At 44.0% G+C, this 20,332-nt stretch overlaps 1 protein-coding gene across 1 annotated transcript in view; it reads right to left on the bottom strand.

The window, feature by feature from the left end:
• Positions 1–20,332, bottom strand: part of sdc3 (syndecan 3) — a 28,348-nt gene extending 8,016 nt beyond the window's left edge. The window contains exon 1 of the mRNA XM_026300684.1: positions 19,931–20,332. Within this exon, the coding sequence (XP_026156469.1) occupies positions 19,931–19,984 (54 nt within the window). The 5' untranslated portion in view covers positions 19,985–20,332. The remainder of the gene's footprint in view (positions 1–19,930) is intronic.

Raw genomic sequence — 20,332 nt, forward strand, 5'->3', positions numbered from 1 at the left:
CATGTTTCTATCATTCACTTATTTGTTTATTTATTTATTTTTTGGTGTGATCTAATAAATCTAAGCCCCAACAGTTACTCTCCTTCTAGTTTTTGTTTTCATCTCCATCGACTCCTGACGGAAACATCTGGCTCTTTAGCTGCTGTTTGCTGTCTCTGACTGCTATTTATACAGGGCACAGTGGATTTATCTCTGCTGCTTCACTGGCAACAGCTGCCTGTTACATTTGGAAACAGCACAGATGAGAGTGAACTAGAAAAAAAATAAATAAATAAAAAAACAAAATAATGAGCTGAAAGGGGCTAAAATGCTCCGTAGAGCTCAGCAGTACTGCAGAGTTGAGTAATAACATCATCACTACCAGAAATCCCTTTTAGATACAAGTAGTGTGTTATCAGTAAACACTATTGTTTGGAGCAGATACAATTTGCTGATAAAACTTCCACTACTGAGTGCAGAACTTTAGAAATTGTAATGTAGTTATACAGTGTGGTGGTGCAACGTCTACTGAAGTGAAGGAGCTGAATACTCCACTGCACTTTGTATCTGGATTCAGCTCAGCACACACTAAGTAGTACAATGTTCCTGTGCCAAAAAGCAAAGAGCTGAATTTTGCTCCAGGTATTGGAAAAGAGTCAGTCCAGAGCTGGAAATGTGACCAAAGAAAACCTATCTTCTCAACAATCTTAAGCCCTTCCTGAGGCCCTGCAGGGCTGTGTCTTTGCTAGCCTGTGTGATGCTAATTACACACACACACACACACACACACACACAGAAGAAGAAGCTCCTCCCTGGCTCCAGACAGAGGAAACTTGATGCCTTTAAAAGCCAATAAAAGCATAATGGAATATAGAAACTCAAGCATCTCAGTCCATCACATCTCAGCATGAGGTGGAGCTGAAACGCTATAGCCTATGTACCTCCAGAAAATGAAATTGACTTGAAGTTGTTCGGAGCCTCAACACTGTGGGCTTCACAGAGAGTGTGTGTGCTTCACACCTCAAGTGTAAATATGTGTGAGAAAGAGCTTGTGTGTGTGTGTGTGCAACAGCCTGGCCATCTCAAACCCTAAAAGTGCAGAAAAGTATTGAAAAGACATATTTGTCTGAGCATAGTGCAAATGTGTGTGTGTGTGTGTGTGTGTGTGTGTGTTATATTCCAAGGATCAGTTTTACAATGAAAGCCGTTGCTATGGGCAACCTTTGCCTTTCACAGAAAGTCCTGTCTCCCAGTGAGAAACTACCAGACACACAGACACACAGACACACACACACACACACACACACACACCAGCATACACACATATTAGAGCCTTCACTACATAAGCAAAGGTGTTATGTAACGTCAAATAAACAGCCTAAAAACATCAAAACAGCCTGGTCCTCCAGCTCCCCCCTCTTGCCGTCCGTCCCCTCGCCTCCCCTCTCTGGATCTACAAACTCTGTGCCAGTGTATGCTTGTCCTCGCCCCATTTTTCTTTCATCTTAAACTCTGTTTTTTATCTCCAGGCTAGACCCCTAAATTCAGCGTGACTCTGAAAACACACACACACACACAGACACACAGACTTAAACAAACTCACACCCTCAAACTCCAAGGTAGCTCCAGAGTCCACCCAAAGGGCCATTTTTGCAAGTCCCCTGGACACCCAGCACCCTCAGACAGAGGCTGGTCTCTCATTTTTCTATTTGCTTTGTTTGCGGTGGCGTGTGCTGTGCATGCTTAAATATGCATCATCTATGTTTATTCCAACCTTTAAGAGTAATATATATTCACCCTCTGTGCCTCGACATGTTTAATTTATAAGCCGATATTATAAGCGTGACATCTCGCTATGACAGGCACCAGTGCGTCACTGTATGTAATTACAGTGTTCCTCTGAAAAGGAATAATCACAGGTTCTGTTTGTGGTGTGTGTATACATGCACACAAATGCCCCTCAGATGTATCCATGTTGGGTTTTGTGTGTGTGTGTGTGTGTGTGTGTGCGCGCGCGTGTGTGTGTGTGTGTGTGTGTGTTTTATGTGATTTAAAAGGGGGGTAGATTCGGGCCAGCTCTGCATTTTGCCTATGTTTCAGGAGCTATAAACGTCTGTGCTTTTAGCCTGCGCCACATAGCTAACTAACCACAACGAGACGCAACGAGCTCTCCTCCACCGCACGCATAACCCGGGGCCAAAATCATCTGTATGTTGCCCTCAATTTCCCTACACCACGGCATTTTGTTCCCATTTGTTATAAAAGGATCTGCAGACTGAATGCAGTTCTGGTTTTTGGCATCGTATGAAGCAGCACCATTGTAAGATGTGTGGTGGCAGTTGGAGTGATCTTAAAACAATCTGGAAGCAGAGGAATTTATAATTATCTATACTTGTGTAAAAAGAGGTAGAAAACATAAAATTGAAGGAAAAAGAAAACATACAAAGAGCAAAATAAAGAGTGGTTGTTTGGGATAATGTCATGTTTGACAGCAAACACAGGTGCGTCCTCTCAGGGGTGTTTTGCAGTGACTCAGATAGAAACCTAATCTGAAGCTGACGCCAGGCGCCGTGCTACACATTTGATCCTACACACCATAGCTGCTTTGTGACCGTGTGTGTGTGTCGGCTCGTTTTACAGCTACAGGGCCTGGATTTTATACCTGAGCTGAACATGCAGCCGTTTCACAGATATTAAATATTCCACAGCAGACGATTTGTTCGATTATAAGTGTGATTTTAAAGCAGCAACACTGCAGCAGCCTGAAAATGCGAAGGTGTGGGGCGGGGAGAAGGCCATGGTGTGTGTGCCTGATGAGTTGGTGCGTTGTGTTTAGTCTGTGGGAACAATGGGCGTATGTAACCCAGCTAATACCAAGATGCAGGAAGTCAGATAACAATAGGAGGCAGAGCTATACACACACATATAAACACACACGCTGGTGGAAGATTAGCTGGTAGGTTGTAAGTTATCCAAAAAATGATTTTTTTTGTTTTCCCGGCTGGTCCAGTTCAGTTCAGAGATTCCCTTCAGGCTAGCGAGGCAGATAGAGCACTTCATTGTGATTGACTTCAAATGCATTCCTCAGTAACCCGAGACGTTGCTGCCGCACAGTGCCTGGCAAACACACGCACACACACCCATACATTCACCCGCACACACACATATAGGCATTTCGAGCTGCTGAGACGGTCGACACAGTGCTGCTCTGCTTTGGAGAAATAATCATCAATGGTGCTTTTTAATATGTGACATTTTATATATGTGAACGTTCTCCACTGCTGCAGCATCTCTGAGCTTTTAAACTGTGAAGAATCATTTGAATACGCCCTCTGCTTTCTGGTACCATCTGTGAGCCCCAGTCCTCTGTCTGAATTCTGCATGTTAAATAAAAGTATTGTTATTTCCTTTTTTTTCACACAGCAATGTTAATTTAAGCAAGGGGATTTTTTTTTTCTCAAATATCAGCCTGGCCTAGAGGTGTCATAAAATTCATCTTAATAAATTTAAGAGCACAAAAAAAAAAAAAAAAAAAAAAAAAAAAAGGCTTATATCAGTCTCAGTATTTCTTGTGTCCAGATTATACCACTGAGAACAGAACAGTGGCTTTTTGGTTTGTTAACGCAACCACAGTGGCACAGTTTGCATAAGGACTTGGCAGTTTGAGTAAACAGTGAATTTGATTATTTCATTTGAAAGACAGAGAAATAAAAAAAAATGAAACGTTTAAATTGTAATCCTGTGGCCTCAAACTTCAGATGGTCCTTTTATATCTCTCCTGTGCAAACTTCCTACGAGTCAAACATTGTAATTGGAGCAGTTAATGGTTATTCGTTAATACGGCATCCAGTCATTTGTCATGACAAAGCTTTCATAGGTGGTGCAAATGCTCACTCTACCTGCGTACACCATCACAGAGTGCTCCTCGTTTCTACATCATTTCCTGCTTTCAGCAATTTATCTCCCTTTTACCTCCTACGTTATCACTTAGCTCACTCAGAGTCGTGCCATGTACCGCACAAGCAGAGCCACATCACCACCCTAAATGTGTATTATTGTGGCAATGAATGTTTTAGACCTGAGAGTGGGTGTCCTGACTGAAGTGCTGAATGTCAAACCTGTCAACCAGGCACTTCAGTACAACACGGTACAGTTACATCTGAAAAACAATAATCAGCTGGCAGAAATTTGAGACCTGGATAAGCCTCTAAAATGAGGTAAAGTGATCTTTATGGGCCACATTTCCAACCTCCCTGCAGTTTAATTCACTGTAGGTGGAGCGCCCACGCTTCATAAAGCAGCTGCTGATTCACTGTCGTCTCTGTGTCTGCTCCTCTCCAGAGCAGTCTGACCCACAGTGATAAGAGTTGGAGAGCTTGAGCAGTGCTGCTCCCTGACAGGAGTGGACCATCAATAGCTGTCTACCTGGAAAGGATCACGCTGTTTGGCACGTGCCCACCAACTGCTTGCACGCTTACAGGAAAAACGGCAGCCTGTTTACTGTTTGCACTGTTCCACGCCCGTTTTTTCTTTCCGGAGTGGATCCCGGACCCAGTCAGCAGCGACCTCTAATCTGACTCCATCTTTTGCTTTTCCGCCTCATCTCACTGTCTATTACCAGCTGGGCAGGTTGGATGGCGGCCAACCTGGACACTAACACACTTCAGACAAGTCAGACAAGGAGATGTGAGAGCTCTAGAGGACAGGCACTGTGTGTGTGTGAGAGAGAGAGAGAGAGAGAGAGAGAGAGAGAGAGAGAGAGAGAGAGTAGGTTACCAGGTGATGGCCTGGTTAAGACACCTGCCACCTTCAGCAGAGATTAGCACAGAAAGCCTCTGCACAGTCACGCTGCTCACTGACACCTTAAAACATACACACACACACACACACACACACACACACACACACACACTTAGACAGATAGACAGTATGTTGTAGCACTGACGTCAGTTGCACTCCTGTGAATGTTAAAACAGCCAACACCTGCGCGTTACAGAAATCCTGTCTCGGTCTACCAAAACGATTTAACATCCTAAAATATACCATTGGCCCTATGAGCTTGCATGAGCAGACCCATCTTCTCAGCAGAGTGACCATATACATTGTATTCTGTTTTAAAGTAGACTCACTTTAGCCTGAGTCCACACTGTGCAGCTGTATGAGGAATTAGATTGAAGGGTAATGATCTATATTGGATCACAATCCCTATCAACATAGGCTTGATATTAATGGACTGAGTTATAAAAACATGATATGTGAAAATATGAGCCGGACATCCCTACTATTGACTGAGCTTTCCAAACTGGAGCTCTCTCTTTGGATACATAACACAGTTATCAGTAATGTCTCCATGTTAATGTAGTGTCTCAAAACATAAGTGTCCTAGCCCATAAAATATCCTCCCAGCACACTGATGTTTGAAACTATGAACTGACATGTCATGAACTGAAATTATGTTTGCCAATATTTACAAAAATCAAGAGACTTTACCTTCAGAACAAGAACGCAGAATTTTTCATTGTGTAAAATGCTGTCAAGCCTTATGTCTGCAATATTCACCCTGTGGGTCGAAACCATTCATCAAAACAATTCTGCATTTATTTCCCTAATACATACATTTACTGTAATGGCTTTAATGTCTGTAATGAATGTTTCCTCCTGTGAAATAATCACTACGTTCGGCCCCTCAAGCCTCGTTTTTGCCTGCAGTGAGCCAAATAAAATGGCTCCAAATTTCAAAGTTACACTATGATTTAGTGTCAAGAGATGCTTTACAGTAGCAGCCGCAGCTGGGGGTCATGAGTCGGCATCACTTTGTGTTTGCAAGAAGGGACCTGCTGAGCAATTTTACACTGATTAGCTGTTTAAAAAATGGGAAGTGGTTCTGAGTGTCTTGGAAATAAAACCAAATAGAAAATGTGTGGAAGACATTCAGGTTCAGAATTAAAACAAAAACAACATTATAGATTTAGAGCAGTTTGTTATATTTATACATGTAATTATGTAATCATTAGTAAAGAAAAAAAAATATCATTTGGACACGAAGATGTTAAATAGCACTGAGTGGGAAGGTAGTGCTGATTTAGTTCTTTGCCAAACACATTTCTGATCTTTTCCTGCATGTTTTTCTCAGTTTTTCACACACGAGTGCTCCCTGTGACCATTAAACGTGAACCACCAAGCAAAAACTGTAAATATGTTCATGTACAACAGCCAGGAAACGAATGAAGGGAGAAACTGTTTCACTATTTTTAGTCCTTTCCTGCCGATCAAATTCCAGATAGCGCTACCGTGGCTGATTCAAATCGCAGCCACGTTGGCCATATTAATCCCCCCGTACAAAACCTGTGGGAGAATGGTATTACATTGGATCTACTTTGCTATTCTTCATTAGTCTCAGTGCAGCACAAAACCGCAGCTGAAAAATGTCCAAGCACTAATATTATATTTCTCTTATGAATTATAAGGGCAAAGATGACCTAAGTGATGAATGCCCTTACAGAAAGTCATGCAATTGCTAAATATGGTATATGGTACAGTGGCTGGCTTGGTAAGAAAGCTGCAGGGATAGAACAGGTGCAAAGTGGAGGGGAAAAAAAATCATGCATCTGGATCACTGCAAGGTATTTTAAATCCATTTTTATGCACACATTCTTTCAATATTCATCTCATTTATCTGTTGCCAAACAACAGAATCAAATCCAGTTATGGCAACGTTCAGCGTACCTTCAGTAGAGCAATTACTTCATATCAATCGCTAAGGCTTTTGACAATTACTTCTCATTCAGTGTAAGACTGCCTGCCCTCCCTATTTTACTTTACAGTTGATTCTGAAGGTCGGTCTCCTGTGTTAAATCCCTGGGTTTTCTTGAACAATCTACCCACAGCACCCTGCTCCCCTGTCACTGTATGAAATCAGCAGGGCCTTATCTGCTGTAAATCAGATTGACTACCTAAGTACAAGGGATTCAGATGAAACAACGCAAGTATGCAACTCAGTCTTACATAATTATGCTTCTGTTATCAGCCTCGCTCTTCACTGTTCACTCCTCCACATGAATCAGACCTGTATCAGATTACAAAAAGCATTGAATTTGCTAAATATGGGGAGGTTTTATTTGGAAAAAAAAAAGTCACAGGAAACATTGTGTTTGTCAAAGAACTTAGCTCTGACCACAATCATTCAGCGACAAATTACCCACATAAAAAGTAAACGACAGTATGCGAGCTGTAGCATGAAGGAACTGCAGGCTACCAACTAAACAAGGCAAGAGAGTCGTTTCACTGTGCCCTTCTATTGAGTGGAAAACTGCCTGCACCACGTACAGCATAAAGTCAGATCATGGTTGCTTTTTATTATTGACTGGCTCCTTAAATAAAGCAACCTCACTTTGCTTGGCTGCACTACAAACAGCGCATTACTGACAAAGTAGCTGCTTTATGAAAGTTTTGCTGTTGTACTAAACCGTACTTGCTGATACCACCAGCAAGCGCTTGTGTCGCATAATCAACCGGGTCTTAAATGTTAGTGAAAAAGAATATTTTGTTTGTGTTTGCAGTGAACAAGACCAGCTGATCAGGCCTGGAACAGCAGTGGCTCAGTCTGTTTAACCTGTAAAGATGAGAAGCTGATACTTAAACCTGCCCCAGACTCAGCAGGGGTCACATGACTGTGTAGTGACACATCAGCTGGCTTAAAACTGAGTAATGGACTGAGTCTCACACACACACACACACACACACACACACACACACACACACACACACACAGACATACTAATGCACAGACCCAGTCGGTCTCTTAGATGAATAGAGAGGAGCAGTATTCTGTGGAAGTGGGGGGTGATGCAGCAACAGAGACACATGTACACATGTATGTCTGTGTGTAGGATCCAGCTGTTTCATTAATCTGACAATCCAACAGGATTAAAAACCACGACTCAAATCTAGCACGCACACACTTTCACAAACACACACACAGACGGCCTCCTACATTATATATGGCCTTATGAAACATGCATCTCTGAGTGAAAGTGTGTGTCTGTGTGTCCTGGTGCCAGAAATGTCTTGAGATTCTGACACAGCTGCCGCTCCCACACTCGACAATACGTCGCCATGCATTTGTGTGCTTACGGGGGTGGGTGTGCGTGTGCTTGAAGTTTTGTCGATGCCGTTCATGGAGTGCCAGTGTGTGTGCGCGCGCATTGGTGAGGGTGTTGATGTTTGGTAGAGAAATGTTGCAGTGAGCGTTGAATGCTGCTGCTTGGCTGATGTGTGTCTGTGTGTGTGTGTGTGTGTGTGTGTGAGTGATTATAGCCTGGCTCAATGGGCCCATTTCTGCAGGGCCAGTGGGAGGGCGTGGCGCCTGTGGCTGGAACTTTTCTCGTGTTTCTAAGGAACTTTTCAAAAGGGCTCAGAAATGTGGCTGCGTGTGAGAGAGACTGCCTCGCGGACCATGATGCCTTTGTGTAGCAGGGTGAGAGAGAGAGGGGCACTCAGAGTACATTCAGAAACAGTAATCAATGGTCTCTTCTAAGGCCCAAATCGAAATCCTGCACACACACAAACAGCCGATGATGAGAATTGCTGTTCTGCACGTATACAGTGATGTGAATCACAAAGTAACATCTGTGTGTGTGTGGTCACATAATTACAGATTGTGTAATCAGGCTAATGACAGTCATGCGACCATACAGACAGCAAGGAATGAAGGAGAAGGAAAACCAATACATAAAAAACAAGGGTTTAGAGAGGAAAGGTACAAACGGAGGATACTCAAGATGTGGAAAAAACAGCGAGGGATGATGGGATGGAGGGAGCCAGAGGCGGGGGGGGGGGGGGAGAGAACCATACAGGAGTGTTTTTGTCATTGATGCAGGAGAGAAAAATCCAATCAGCCCTGTGTAATTCGATCTGGAATGGAAAGATGCACCTTTGTGAGCGTGTGTGTGTGCAGAGGGCATGATTCGTATTATTATCATGCCTTACCTTTTTTCTTACAAGCACACACACTCAGAGAAGGTAAACAATTTGCTGCTTCAGGGGCATCCTGGGCAACTGACCTTGCTAGACTCCTTTGGCTCCCACCCATTGGTCAGGAGATTTTGGTGAAACTGGCAGCCAATCCTGAGCCTTGGACGGGTTTCCAGTCAGCGACTGCGGGATAAATGACTGCCAGCACAGCCAGATGACCGATTGATTCTTCATGCATCACAACAGCACTTTATATTGAACACTAATTACGCAGGTTGTGAGATCTGGCAGCAAAGTAAACTCTAGATAAGGTGACAGAAGCATATGGTCTCAGACTTAATGGGTGGCACAGACTGACTGCTTGTGACCTAATTAGCTATTTATCATGAGATACCGATTTACTCTAATGAATCAATGTCAGAAGACTCATGACCTCACATGAGAAATTAGTGATGGAAATGAGATAATTTGTCTAAATATTCTCAATAAATAGCTCATGTGATGCATCAGCAGATTGTATATTGTATTTATTATTATTCATTTTCTATATGTCAGGACCAATAATAAGACTCCACTACCAGCAGAGAGGGTTGTATACTCTGTCCTGCATTGGATCAGGATTACTTGCATCTTTTTAAAATTGACAATGACAGAGGAGACAATGACTTAATTGCTTAAGTCATTCTCTTGGCAAAACATCCCCAGCTTCTCAAATGTGAGGGTTTGCTGTTTTTGATCACAGTAACCACTGAATATTTTAGATTTTGATCCAAAAACATTCGACCATGTTACCTTGGAAACTGTGATGAATATCGTTTTTCAGTATTTTCTAACATTTGATTTTATGTCTTCAGGCCTTTTAAAATGTTTAAATGAAAATAACTCTTTTGTATATAGGAGTCTACTTACTACACTGGTTTGACATTGAGGGGAATACTCTTACTTACTTAAATGGCAAACAGCAGCCTGGAACAATAACATCTCAAAGTCCTGTTACGTTTCCAAGTACATGCTTGTTGAGGAACATAACCAAAACCTGACACATTATAGTAGGAAAAGTAGAATATCTGGGGAAACACGGAACAGAATTGTGAATCAAACATTGCTAAGAAATGCGTTCAGCTGTTAGGTGTCAGAAAATGAGGATCGGTGGGTGAAATGTATAAATTTCTAAACTGGTATGAGTTCCCTGTTGCCACTCAGATGGTCTTCCCTTCCCTCAGCCTGTGCTGAACTGCCTCAGCTTAAAAAAAAAAAAAAAAACCAAAACCAAATATCATCACCAGCCTCCAGGTGAGAGCGTGTTCATTCTTCTCAGATTGTTCTTTATCAGTACAGTTAGATTGCTTCATCCCTCACCAGGCAACATTACTCACTGACTAATTAATTAAGCGGTGGATTTAAGTAACTAATGGCTCGAGAATGATTGTCTAACACACAGATTAGCTCCTGAGTGCTTGGTATAACAAGCGGTGATCATTAAATTCCCTGATAGTATGGGTTCAGTTTAATTAAAGTGTGATTGTTTGGTTTGCAAGCGACAATGCGGTCAGCGTCTGTGTAAACCAGTGTGCAATGTGTTTGGGGAAGACAGGGAAATATATGGGTTATGATAAGATCTTGCTCCTACAGCCCTTCTCTCTATTCTGTCACTGTGTAATCCTGTCCAGGTTGTTCTCCCCATTCAATCCGTCTCAGCTGCTCTAAGCTCTTTACAGGCCAGTGTTAACCACAAGTCTCTCTCTCTCTCTCTTTGCTGCTAGCAGGACAGCAACACACCCAATCCTTCTCCCTTTCAATTTCCTTTTTTTCATCCTCGTCAGCTCCCCTGCTCTTTTATAATTTCGCTCCACCTACTGCCAATCCCTCTCCCTTCTTTCTTAATGTGCTGATTAACTACTTGTATCCTTTTTTTTATTTTTATTTTTTTACCACTTTTGGATATTAAGAAATTCTATTCTCTCCTCCACTGTTCCTCTCCACCTCTGCAGGATTTTCTTCTTCTCTCCAATCTGATTTGGCTTTCCTCTGCGGCACTTTGGCTGCCTTTTCGTATCACTTTTGTCTGTGATTGCCTCTGACCCCATTCCCCTTTAATTCTCGTCAAATCTCCGCTCCCTCCATCTTCACACAGAATCGAATCGCTTTCAGATCTGTCGCCACACCTTTCTGCTTTGTTGTGCTTCGATTGTTCAGCCAACATGATGTGCAACAAACGTCCCTGAACAGAAGTGAAATGGGGACATTGCAATTATCGTATCTGTAAACCACTTCACCATTAGGCTGCTACAAAACCCGAACAAACACACACTTTTTTGGTAACAGCAGAAATTGTACATAGCACATAAAGACAGATAGAGGAGAATATGAGTAATTGTTTACTTTTTTTTTACTATAAATTTGCCAATTACAGACTGGATTATAGAGACTGGATTTTCCATGTTACCAGTTACCTCTGGTCTTTTCCTTCAATGACATGGAAAAAGTATTGTCAGGTAAATAGCGTTGGGACATGGACACTTGACGATGTCACCTTGGGCTTTGGGAAAACATAATGGACATTTTTCATTGTTTTCTGGTGTTTTGTACTTTAAAGAATTAATTACTTATTAAAGAAAATAACAGGGCCATTAATCTACTATGAAAATAATCGCTAGTTTCAGCCCTTAAGTAAATTATAACCCAATTAAACACAGGAACTAAGGTTGATGGGGACTGAGCTCTTTTTAAAACATCAAAAAAGAAAAAAAAAGGATTAATGTCAGAAGAAGTTTCTCTCATTTGTCGGTGCCTCCTCCTCCTGCTGCTGGGTCTAATGTTTCAGTGTTGTGTGACCTGTCAATCTGTCGTATGTGTCTGCCTCACATCCCGTCATGCATACTCCTCGCTCAGTCCAACAAGAAAAACAATTATCACGTCACACTCAGCTACATAAACAATAACCATGCGCGCGCACGCACACACGCACAGACACACACACACTCACATGCACACTTTCGGTGTCAATCAGCCTTTTAGACCTCTGTCTCTGTTGGCTAAGATTAGGGCTAATCCACAACTGTTGGAATGAAAGATTAAGAATGAATCACCTGCTGCTGCAAAAGTGTGCACGTGTGTTTGAGTGCATGCACGCACGCATCGAGGCATTTACAGAAAGGCGCTATGGGAAAGAAACCTGCTGCAACCACCAAGCAATATTGCAGAACCCCAACCCTCACAACCACACACCCACACCCACACACACACACACACACGGCTCATTAGCTTCAGTTCAAACTGCTAACGCCTTTGAAAGAGCCCTTTAAAGCACCAGGGTTCAAAGGTTTACATGAGAGGGTCTACACAAAGACAAAGACACACACACACACACACACACAGCAAGTTTTAGTGTCTCGATTTAATTGGATCGATGTTTTTCCCTCATGGATTGTTGATAATTGAGGGGACGTGAGTAACATGTGGGAAGCCTTTTGTTATGAAGTTCCTGTTTATTGAGACAGGCAGAATAAACGAGGAGCTCTGCAGCACCAACGAAGGAGAAGGAGGAGGAGGAGGAGGAGGAGGAGTGCTGGTGGGTGGAGGGTGTGGAGATGGATGGATGGGGAGAGGAAAACCGTTGCAGCAATGAGCTCCTGACCTCGTTCATTCCTCTGTCGGGGCGTTGGGTTAAATAATTCAAACACACACATACAGTGTCACATGGCTTTTGCACACAGTATTTCACACTCTCATCCGCGCAAGCTGCTGCACAAGTGCCTCATCCTCACCTTCATGCCTGTTTCACCTGTAAACACAAAGTTATAAACACACACACCTATCTAAAATCCCCCTTTCGTGCCCCACTCAGGAGGCTCCCTGCTAATTGAGGGCGTGGAGGATCTGTACATACTCACTTCCTGCATCCACCCTTTAACGCCCGTGACCAATGAAGTACAAAAGCACAGTGTGCAGACAAGATCTCTCTCATGGTGTGAATTTCAATGAAACTAGGATGAAATGTTAGTCTCAAAAATCCATTTTCTTTAATGAAGAATGAAGCAGATAAGACTGAAGTTCTATTAAAATAAAACTGATTAATTTTCGATCTGCTTTGATGAAAAATGTTTTAAAAATTCATCTGAAATCTGTAAATTAAAACAGACAAAATCTTTATCAAAGAAAAACACGATAAAGATCGTCTCACAAGGGAAACTGTCACTAACAGATTAAAGACATGACAAAATCAAGTGAAGACTAAATGAGTGACAAAAATTCGTACTGTACATACACGGATCTTAGAAAATACGCGATTCACTGTGCTGAGCGTCTTTCTCTGGAACACACCTTGACACATGAAAGTTGCGGTGAAGTAAAGTACTTTCACAAATTGTTGCATTACTATTCTATACTGCATTCAAATATTCACGAATACACAGCCCCTTTCAGAGCCACAGACGATAAATGACGTAAAGAAAATCCATAACTGCTGACTAAATCCTGCCTGCAATGGATAAAATTTCGCAAAAGTTGCTGACAACCTGACCATCAGACAAACAAACAGGCCAACAGATGGAGAGGGAGATGGAGGGGGGTCGCGTGCTTGGAGGTCAGATGGAGGCCAGCCTTGCAGACACAGCACTCAGGGTCCGGTTGGGAGTGTGAAGTCCGGCCTTATCACGGCCTCAGCCTGCTCTTATCAGCTGCTTGCCAGGAAACATATTCCAGCGTTCCCACTGGACCACATTGGGTTTCAGCTCTGCATGACCCCACCCATGCTGCCCTTCGTTTACCTAATTACCCCATTGGTACATAAACGTGTGTGGAAAGAGGGCAGCATCAACGGGCTATAAATAAACACATGAATAATATGAGCGAAAAATATGTTTGTGGAACATATTTATGGTTCTCACTCTGTCAAACACACACACGCATACCCAGGTTTATTCGTGGGAAGGAGGCGCCCTGTTTCTGAGGTTTTTATTTATAGCGAAAGCTCTAACACACAGAGATCCCAGAATGCTCTGTGGTTGTGGGAGACGGCACTGCATTTACGCTCTCTAATTTAGAGTCCTGTAATAGCACAAACACACACAGAGTGCATGCACACATACAAACACACTGTACAGTAACACAGCGAATCACAGCTGCTGTCTGTTCCTCGTGCCTGTTTCTTGATTTACTGTAATTGGTGGAAAAGAAGAAGGAAGGAGAAGACGAAGAAAAAAGTAGTGAGATATGAAAACCTGTGAATGAGAGAAGCAACAGAGGCGACATGGAAAAAAAAAACGACAAAACAGAATGAACAACAGAAAAAGAAGGAAGGGAGTGGATGGAGAGGAGGCGATAAAGCTGTGACAGCAGCAGCCATGGTGGTTGTCATGGCGACGGCCGTGGAGAGCAGGTAGAGCACGGTCTCCTGGGAATGAGCAGTGCACGCCTCCCTCCCCCACCGCCACTCTCTTGACATCCCTCCATCCCGGCTCCATCTCCATGGTTCTGGCCTCGCTCCATCCCCCCCCCCCCGTCTCCATGTCCCAGTATCCCCCATATTCTTTCTTCCTCTTCATCACTCTTTCTCTCACATCCCTCTTGTCATTTCCACTCCTGGTCCCTTCGCTCCCTTTCTTTTTTTCATGCTCTCTCAATCACTCAGGGCTCCATCTGTTTCCCTTTTTTCTCTCTTGCACACGCTCATGCCATTCGCCTGCGCTCCAGCATCCCCATCTCGCCATTACCTTAACTCTTTTTCCATCCTTGCCCTTCTCCATTTTATTTCCTCCCTTCCTACCCTCTTACTCATTATCTCATGGTCTCTGCACCTCCCTTTTTTCCATTCCTCCCCTCCTCTTGTCTCTATATTCATCTAACCCCTCCTCTCGGGAGAATATGTATGTGAGTATGTCTGTGCAGCGCTGCCCAATTACTGCAAGGGAGACTCTGTGTGTGTGTGTGTGTGTGTGTGTGTGTGCGTGTGTGTGTGTGTGTGTGTGTGTGTGTTTTTGGTATCTACACGAGCTGTGTTTCCAGCCTGTTTTGACCTACCTAAAACACCTCCAGCGTTCTCCGTCTCCCTCTGACTCACTGAATCAACAAAACTGCTACACACCACCATGACTATTCACTAGTATTTCAAGCAGACGTATGTATGTGTGTGTGTTTGTGCGTAGGATAACTCAAGAGATTAAAATGAATGTGCATCTGTGCATATACATGAGTGAACATGTCTGCACTTGTGTGTTACTGGCTATGAGGAGAGAAGCCGAAGTTTCCAGCTGGATGAATTCAGGCTATAAGCAACATTCTTTCTAATACATGGGACTCAAACATGTTCCAAGGGGAAACTTTTTAGTGTTACACAATGTTGTGGAACCAAATGATGAAAGAAAGAAAACAGGTACTTTCTACACTGTGACTAGCAGTGTGAACAGAGGTCTACTGAGCTGATAAAGCATAATATGGCATCTGAGAACATGTCACTGGGCAAAAATTGTGAGTGAAATACGTAATTCAGTTCTAAATGGAAAACACTGTGATTCGTGCTTTATCCAGAGTCGAGCAGCTCTAATGTAAATAGTACCCTAACCTGATGCAGTACAGCGAACTGAGAGATCTGAGGCTTCACTGTGTTGTTCCTGATATGTGGGTAAAAATTTTAGAATGAATTTTAAACACCACTTGCCCGTCAATAAAGAGAAGTCTTTAGACGAGCTGCAGTATTTGAAACCATCTGCAGATGAGCTTAATTAGTTGAGGCAGGAGTTTAATGAATTGTAATCATCTAGTCATGAAGACACAAAAGCATGGATTCATTTTTCAGCACTTCCAGGTGAAATATTTATCTGATTTGCCTTCATTTCTACCACGAGTCCACAGCGGTTAAGCATTAGGAGCAACAGTGGCTGCTGTATGGACATCTTTCACCTCTCGGGCTATATGCGGCCTGACCCACCGTCTGATTGGTTGAGGTTTTTGGCGCTCCGTGTAGCCTGACAGGAAACATTGCAGACGCTGCAATTGTGGTTGAAAAACACTACTTAAACTCCTGAAAGACTACTGCTATCATGGTAGCCAATTTGGTTATAATGTAGTATTTGCTAGGCTGAAATATTGTAAATGTACAGTCTGTAAATGCAAGAAATTGCTCTTTTTGTCTAAAGTTTTTCTGTTTTGGTTCAAAAACACCCAATGTCTGGGTGGACTCTGCACTTCTGAAGCTAAAACTACACACTTAATTTGAAAAGTCATGCCCGCAAAAGTTTGATAATCTGAGTATTGTAGAAAAAGCCAGATACTAATCACATGTGACACCCAAATGATGAAAGGTCCCAGAGATTGCTGCAGGGCCTGTTGAGCTCTCTCGGGGCCAACAATGAGGGCCTCTGTTTTATCATCACTTAAATTGATAACGTTTTCTGTACAGGGCTGAGCTGTTAGTTAACGAAACTCCAGTTTCAGCCATGAATGCTGAGCTTTCATTGTTCTCCCTGCAAAGAGGGAGGACACACAGAAATACCCAGTTTTTGTGAAAGCAGGTTTCTCCATCCCCACACAGTCTTATCGGTCCTACAGTAAATGGGAAATTCCATTCCTTCTGAGTTGAATCAAACACTAAAACTTTTCTCCACGAGAAAGAAAAACTAATTTCAGTCAAATGCGGCACATCTGCCAGGCCAGGCCTCCCCTATGTGATAAGAAATTGGTTGCAGATATGGGCGAGCTGCATGTGTACACAGCCGACACACACACATAAACAGCCAAGGAGACGTGGAGCGGGAGGGGGGGGGTGAGATAATTTTCTTACTGAAGGCTATCATTATTCTCTCTCTGTCTATGCTCACCTCCAGACAGCGGCCCTCTGAATGTGGCTCCGGATATGAACCGTGATCCTTTTCATTTCCTCTATCCACTAGAAGGTGACCCCCAAATCCTCACCCACCCCTTCACACACACACACACACCTGAAATACCTCTTCCACCCCAGGAATGACTTCTATCTGGTGGCTTGTGTGTGAGGGGACTTTGTCCTCCAGGAGAGTGAGAAGGACCCACTTCCTGTGTCGAATTGCTTCTCACATTCAACACTCCCTCAATCCGCCTCGCTCGAGCTATTTTTTCCTCTTTCTTGCTCCTTCTTTCTGTCTTCATCTCTCTATGGGGGGCTTTGTCTGCTATCAGAGACACAAAACACTGATTCATTCCATGAGTTAAACATGATCCTCAAGAACACAATGCTTTCCAACACACACACACACACACACACACACACACACACACACTAAAGCGCACTTTTTAAGGAGTGAGAGCTGGCAAGAACAAATTTTTGATGGTGAAGATTCACTATTTCTGAGCCCACACACAGACAGATGGACAGTCAGTGCTCTCATGAAGGCACGCGCGCACACATTCACTCACTCGCTCGCTCACTCACTCACTCACTCACACACTCACACACACACACACACACACACACACACACACACACACACACACACACACACACACACACACACACACAGAGGCTATCCGTAGGACACAACAGATGTCTGTGGGAAAATTGGTCTCCGATGTAAAATATAGTCACTCGGATATGATGTCACAACTTCAATAACAGGAAATACCCACAGAGATACGACACTGGGGGAACACAAGTAGCACATTTACACACGCAAACACACACACACACATACAACTTGGTTTCAAGCCAAGAGCCATTCAAAGACGGATCTCGTCAGCAAATGCACATGACCATGTATGTGTTCAAGGCCTGGGTTGCTTGAGGTGAGACTTGCAATTATTAGACTGTTGACGTTACTTGAGCAACACCTGAATCCCTGTGTGCGCTCTGAGCACAGGGTATATTTAAGTGTGTGTGCGTGTGTATATATGTGTCGCACCTGTCTCCATCTGTACACTTAAAGACGGATTAAGTCAGCTGGAGGCCAAGGACCTTTGGCAAAGATTGCAACCGACTGACCCAATAATAATCACTGTGTGTGTGTGTATGTGTGTGTGTGTGTGCAGTGTTGAAAACCCCTGACAAAACCAGCCACAGCAGAATCAGCACTCCAAGATACAAATCTGTGTCCAAGCGGAAAATGAAGGCAAGGCCAAATTAGGCAAGAGAAAGCAGTCAGCTGCCCCACGGCCCCAGAAATCCTCAGGTTCACTGCATCTCAGTTAATTTTGATCATTTGATGATTTGAAAATGTGTCTATCACCTTAGGCTAATTCTGTGGTTTCTAAGGCAACACTCTATCAGCTCATACTGTGCTCACATGGCATTCCTAATTAAAACTTCTGTCCATTTAAATTAAGCCTGAATAACATGAATCTGATGTCCAAGTCCATTTAAAAAGGTTTTGTTTAATGCAACTTTTCTTGCACTGTGCTACACGATCCATGTGCAGTTTGACACCAGGAAGTTGTTTTCTTGTTCATCTGTTTATGAAGAAAGTTTTCTCCACACGACATGTATGTACAAGCACGACTTGTGACATCGAGTTCGGAGCTTTGGAGACCAGCCCTGGCCCGACACGCAACTTACTCAACCATAATGGAGGAAAGATAGGCTTAGGACTTTTCAGTGAAGCAGGAGATAAGCAGGAGAGATATCGTGGGCAACAAATAGTATCAGACAAAACTTTATAGTTAGTTACCCTGAGCAGAGTATTTTTTTATACAACTTAAAACATGTTTGGAGCAAACAGAAGTATAAAGGTGTGGAAGGAGGGGACTTGGAAGGGACTTAAGAGAAACCTGGAGGGACACACGTTGCACAGAGGGTCCAGTCAGTAAAGGTCCAACAGCAAATGTTTACCCCCACCCCAAAAAGAGATGAACACGATGCAGGATATTATAAAACCGTACTGAGCTTTATGGGAATATTACAGGAATATTTTAAGTTATTAAGAGTTTGTTTTGTCTTAGTTGACATTCAGAATTAGATCTGAGATTTGATTATTTTGGTCCATACTTGTTTTCTCTCTCTGATCTTGCACCCTCCTTTTCCTCCACCACCTCCTCCTCATAGGATAAATCAGGATGAATCGCTAACGGAAGGTGTGGGCGTGCTAGTGGGGCGCGTGAAGATCGGCGTGGACGGTTCCGGAGAGGAGGTGTGTGTGTGGAGGAGGGGGGGGGGGGGGGGGGTCGTGCATTTTCCTAATCTGCTTCCCTCCTCGCGATTCCCGATGACATCATTCCATCCAAGCCTCGGTCCGTGCACCGCATCGCCGTTAACTTCCCCGTTACCCCACCCACTTTTGCCACTAACACACACTGCCGCACTAACACACCGGGAGGATGCCCCCCCCCCGCTCGGACTCTGGCATCCGGACGATAAGATATAGGCTATGGCAATTAAAGGAGCGTGAACCTCACAAATTGGAGATCACACTCACACGCACACACGCATACGTCCACAGTCAGCGCGACTACCCGGTAATAAAGTCGTTAAGCCGCAGTATGACTGGAGCCCCCCCAAATTAACGGCAGGATGTGAGCTGCTCACACAGACACCACATATCGAGGCCTCGCACAAAAACCCGTAATCAAGCTCAATTAGAGATTACCCGCTAATTACCGACACACACACACACACACACATATAGCGTTGCCTACTACACACCTCCTGACTCAAGGGACACAGGCCACAATAAACCCCGATAGATAGTGAGACACAAAGGCTGGAGAGTGTCCGTCTGCGTCTCTGTGCGTGCGCGTAAAAACGAGGGGGTGCACGGGAGTCGCGAGCCCCCCTAACGGGAGTCACGGACGGCCAGCACGGGCTGATATGTAGGTCGAGTGGAGGATTTCCTGCCGAACACCGACCATCACTGTCTCATCACTGTCTCATGCGCGCGCGCGCACACACACACACACACACACACACACACACACACACACACGTGCGCACATACATGCATGCAGAAAAAAATGCCCCGGCTCCTGTGTGCACAAGAGATCCCCGGTTAACAAAGGACCTGAGGCTCGTGCTTACCTTGACGGCGTGAGCAACGAGCGCCGTGAGCGCCAACAGCCAAGGCAGCTTCATGGTCGGGGTGCGCGGACTCAGCCTCCCGGTGCCGCCGCTGCCTTCACGGGGTTCGGGGAGGTGGAGGAATAAAAGATGCTGCTGCTCTGGGTGTCTCTGTAGTCTGTCCAACTTCACGGCGCGCCGCCCGTCCGCGCGACCATCCGTCCTTTAAGTCGGGTTTTTAATCCACGGCTTCACGCGCTACTGCTGGTCCCGGTCACTAGTAAAGCGGCAAGCTTGCTCGGAGGCCTTTTCTCCTTCCTCTCCGTCTGTTTCTCCGAGTTCCTGTGATCGAGACCTGATAGATTTACTACCGGGAGACGCCAGACCTCTCTCTCGCTCTCTCTCTCTCTCAGTACACACACA

Source organism: Mastacembelus armatus, chromosome 11 (genome assembly GCF_900324485.2).
Source record: "Mastacembelus armatus chromosome 11, fMasArm1.2, whole genome shotgun sequence".
NCBI lineage: Eukaryota > Metazoa > Chordata > Actinopteri > Synbranchiformes > Mastacembelidae > Mastacembelus > Mastacembelus armatus.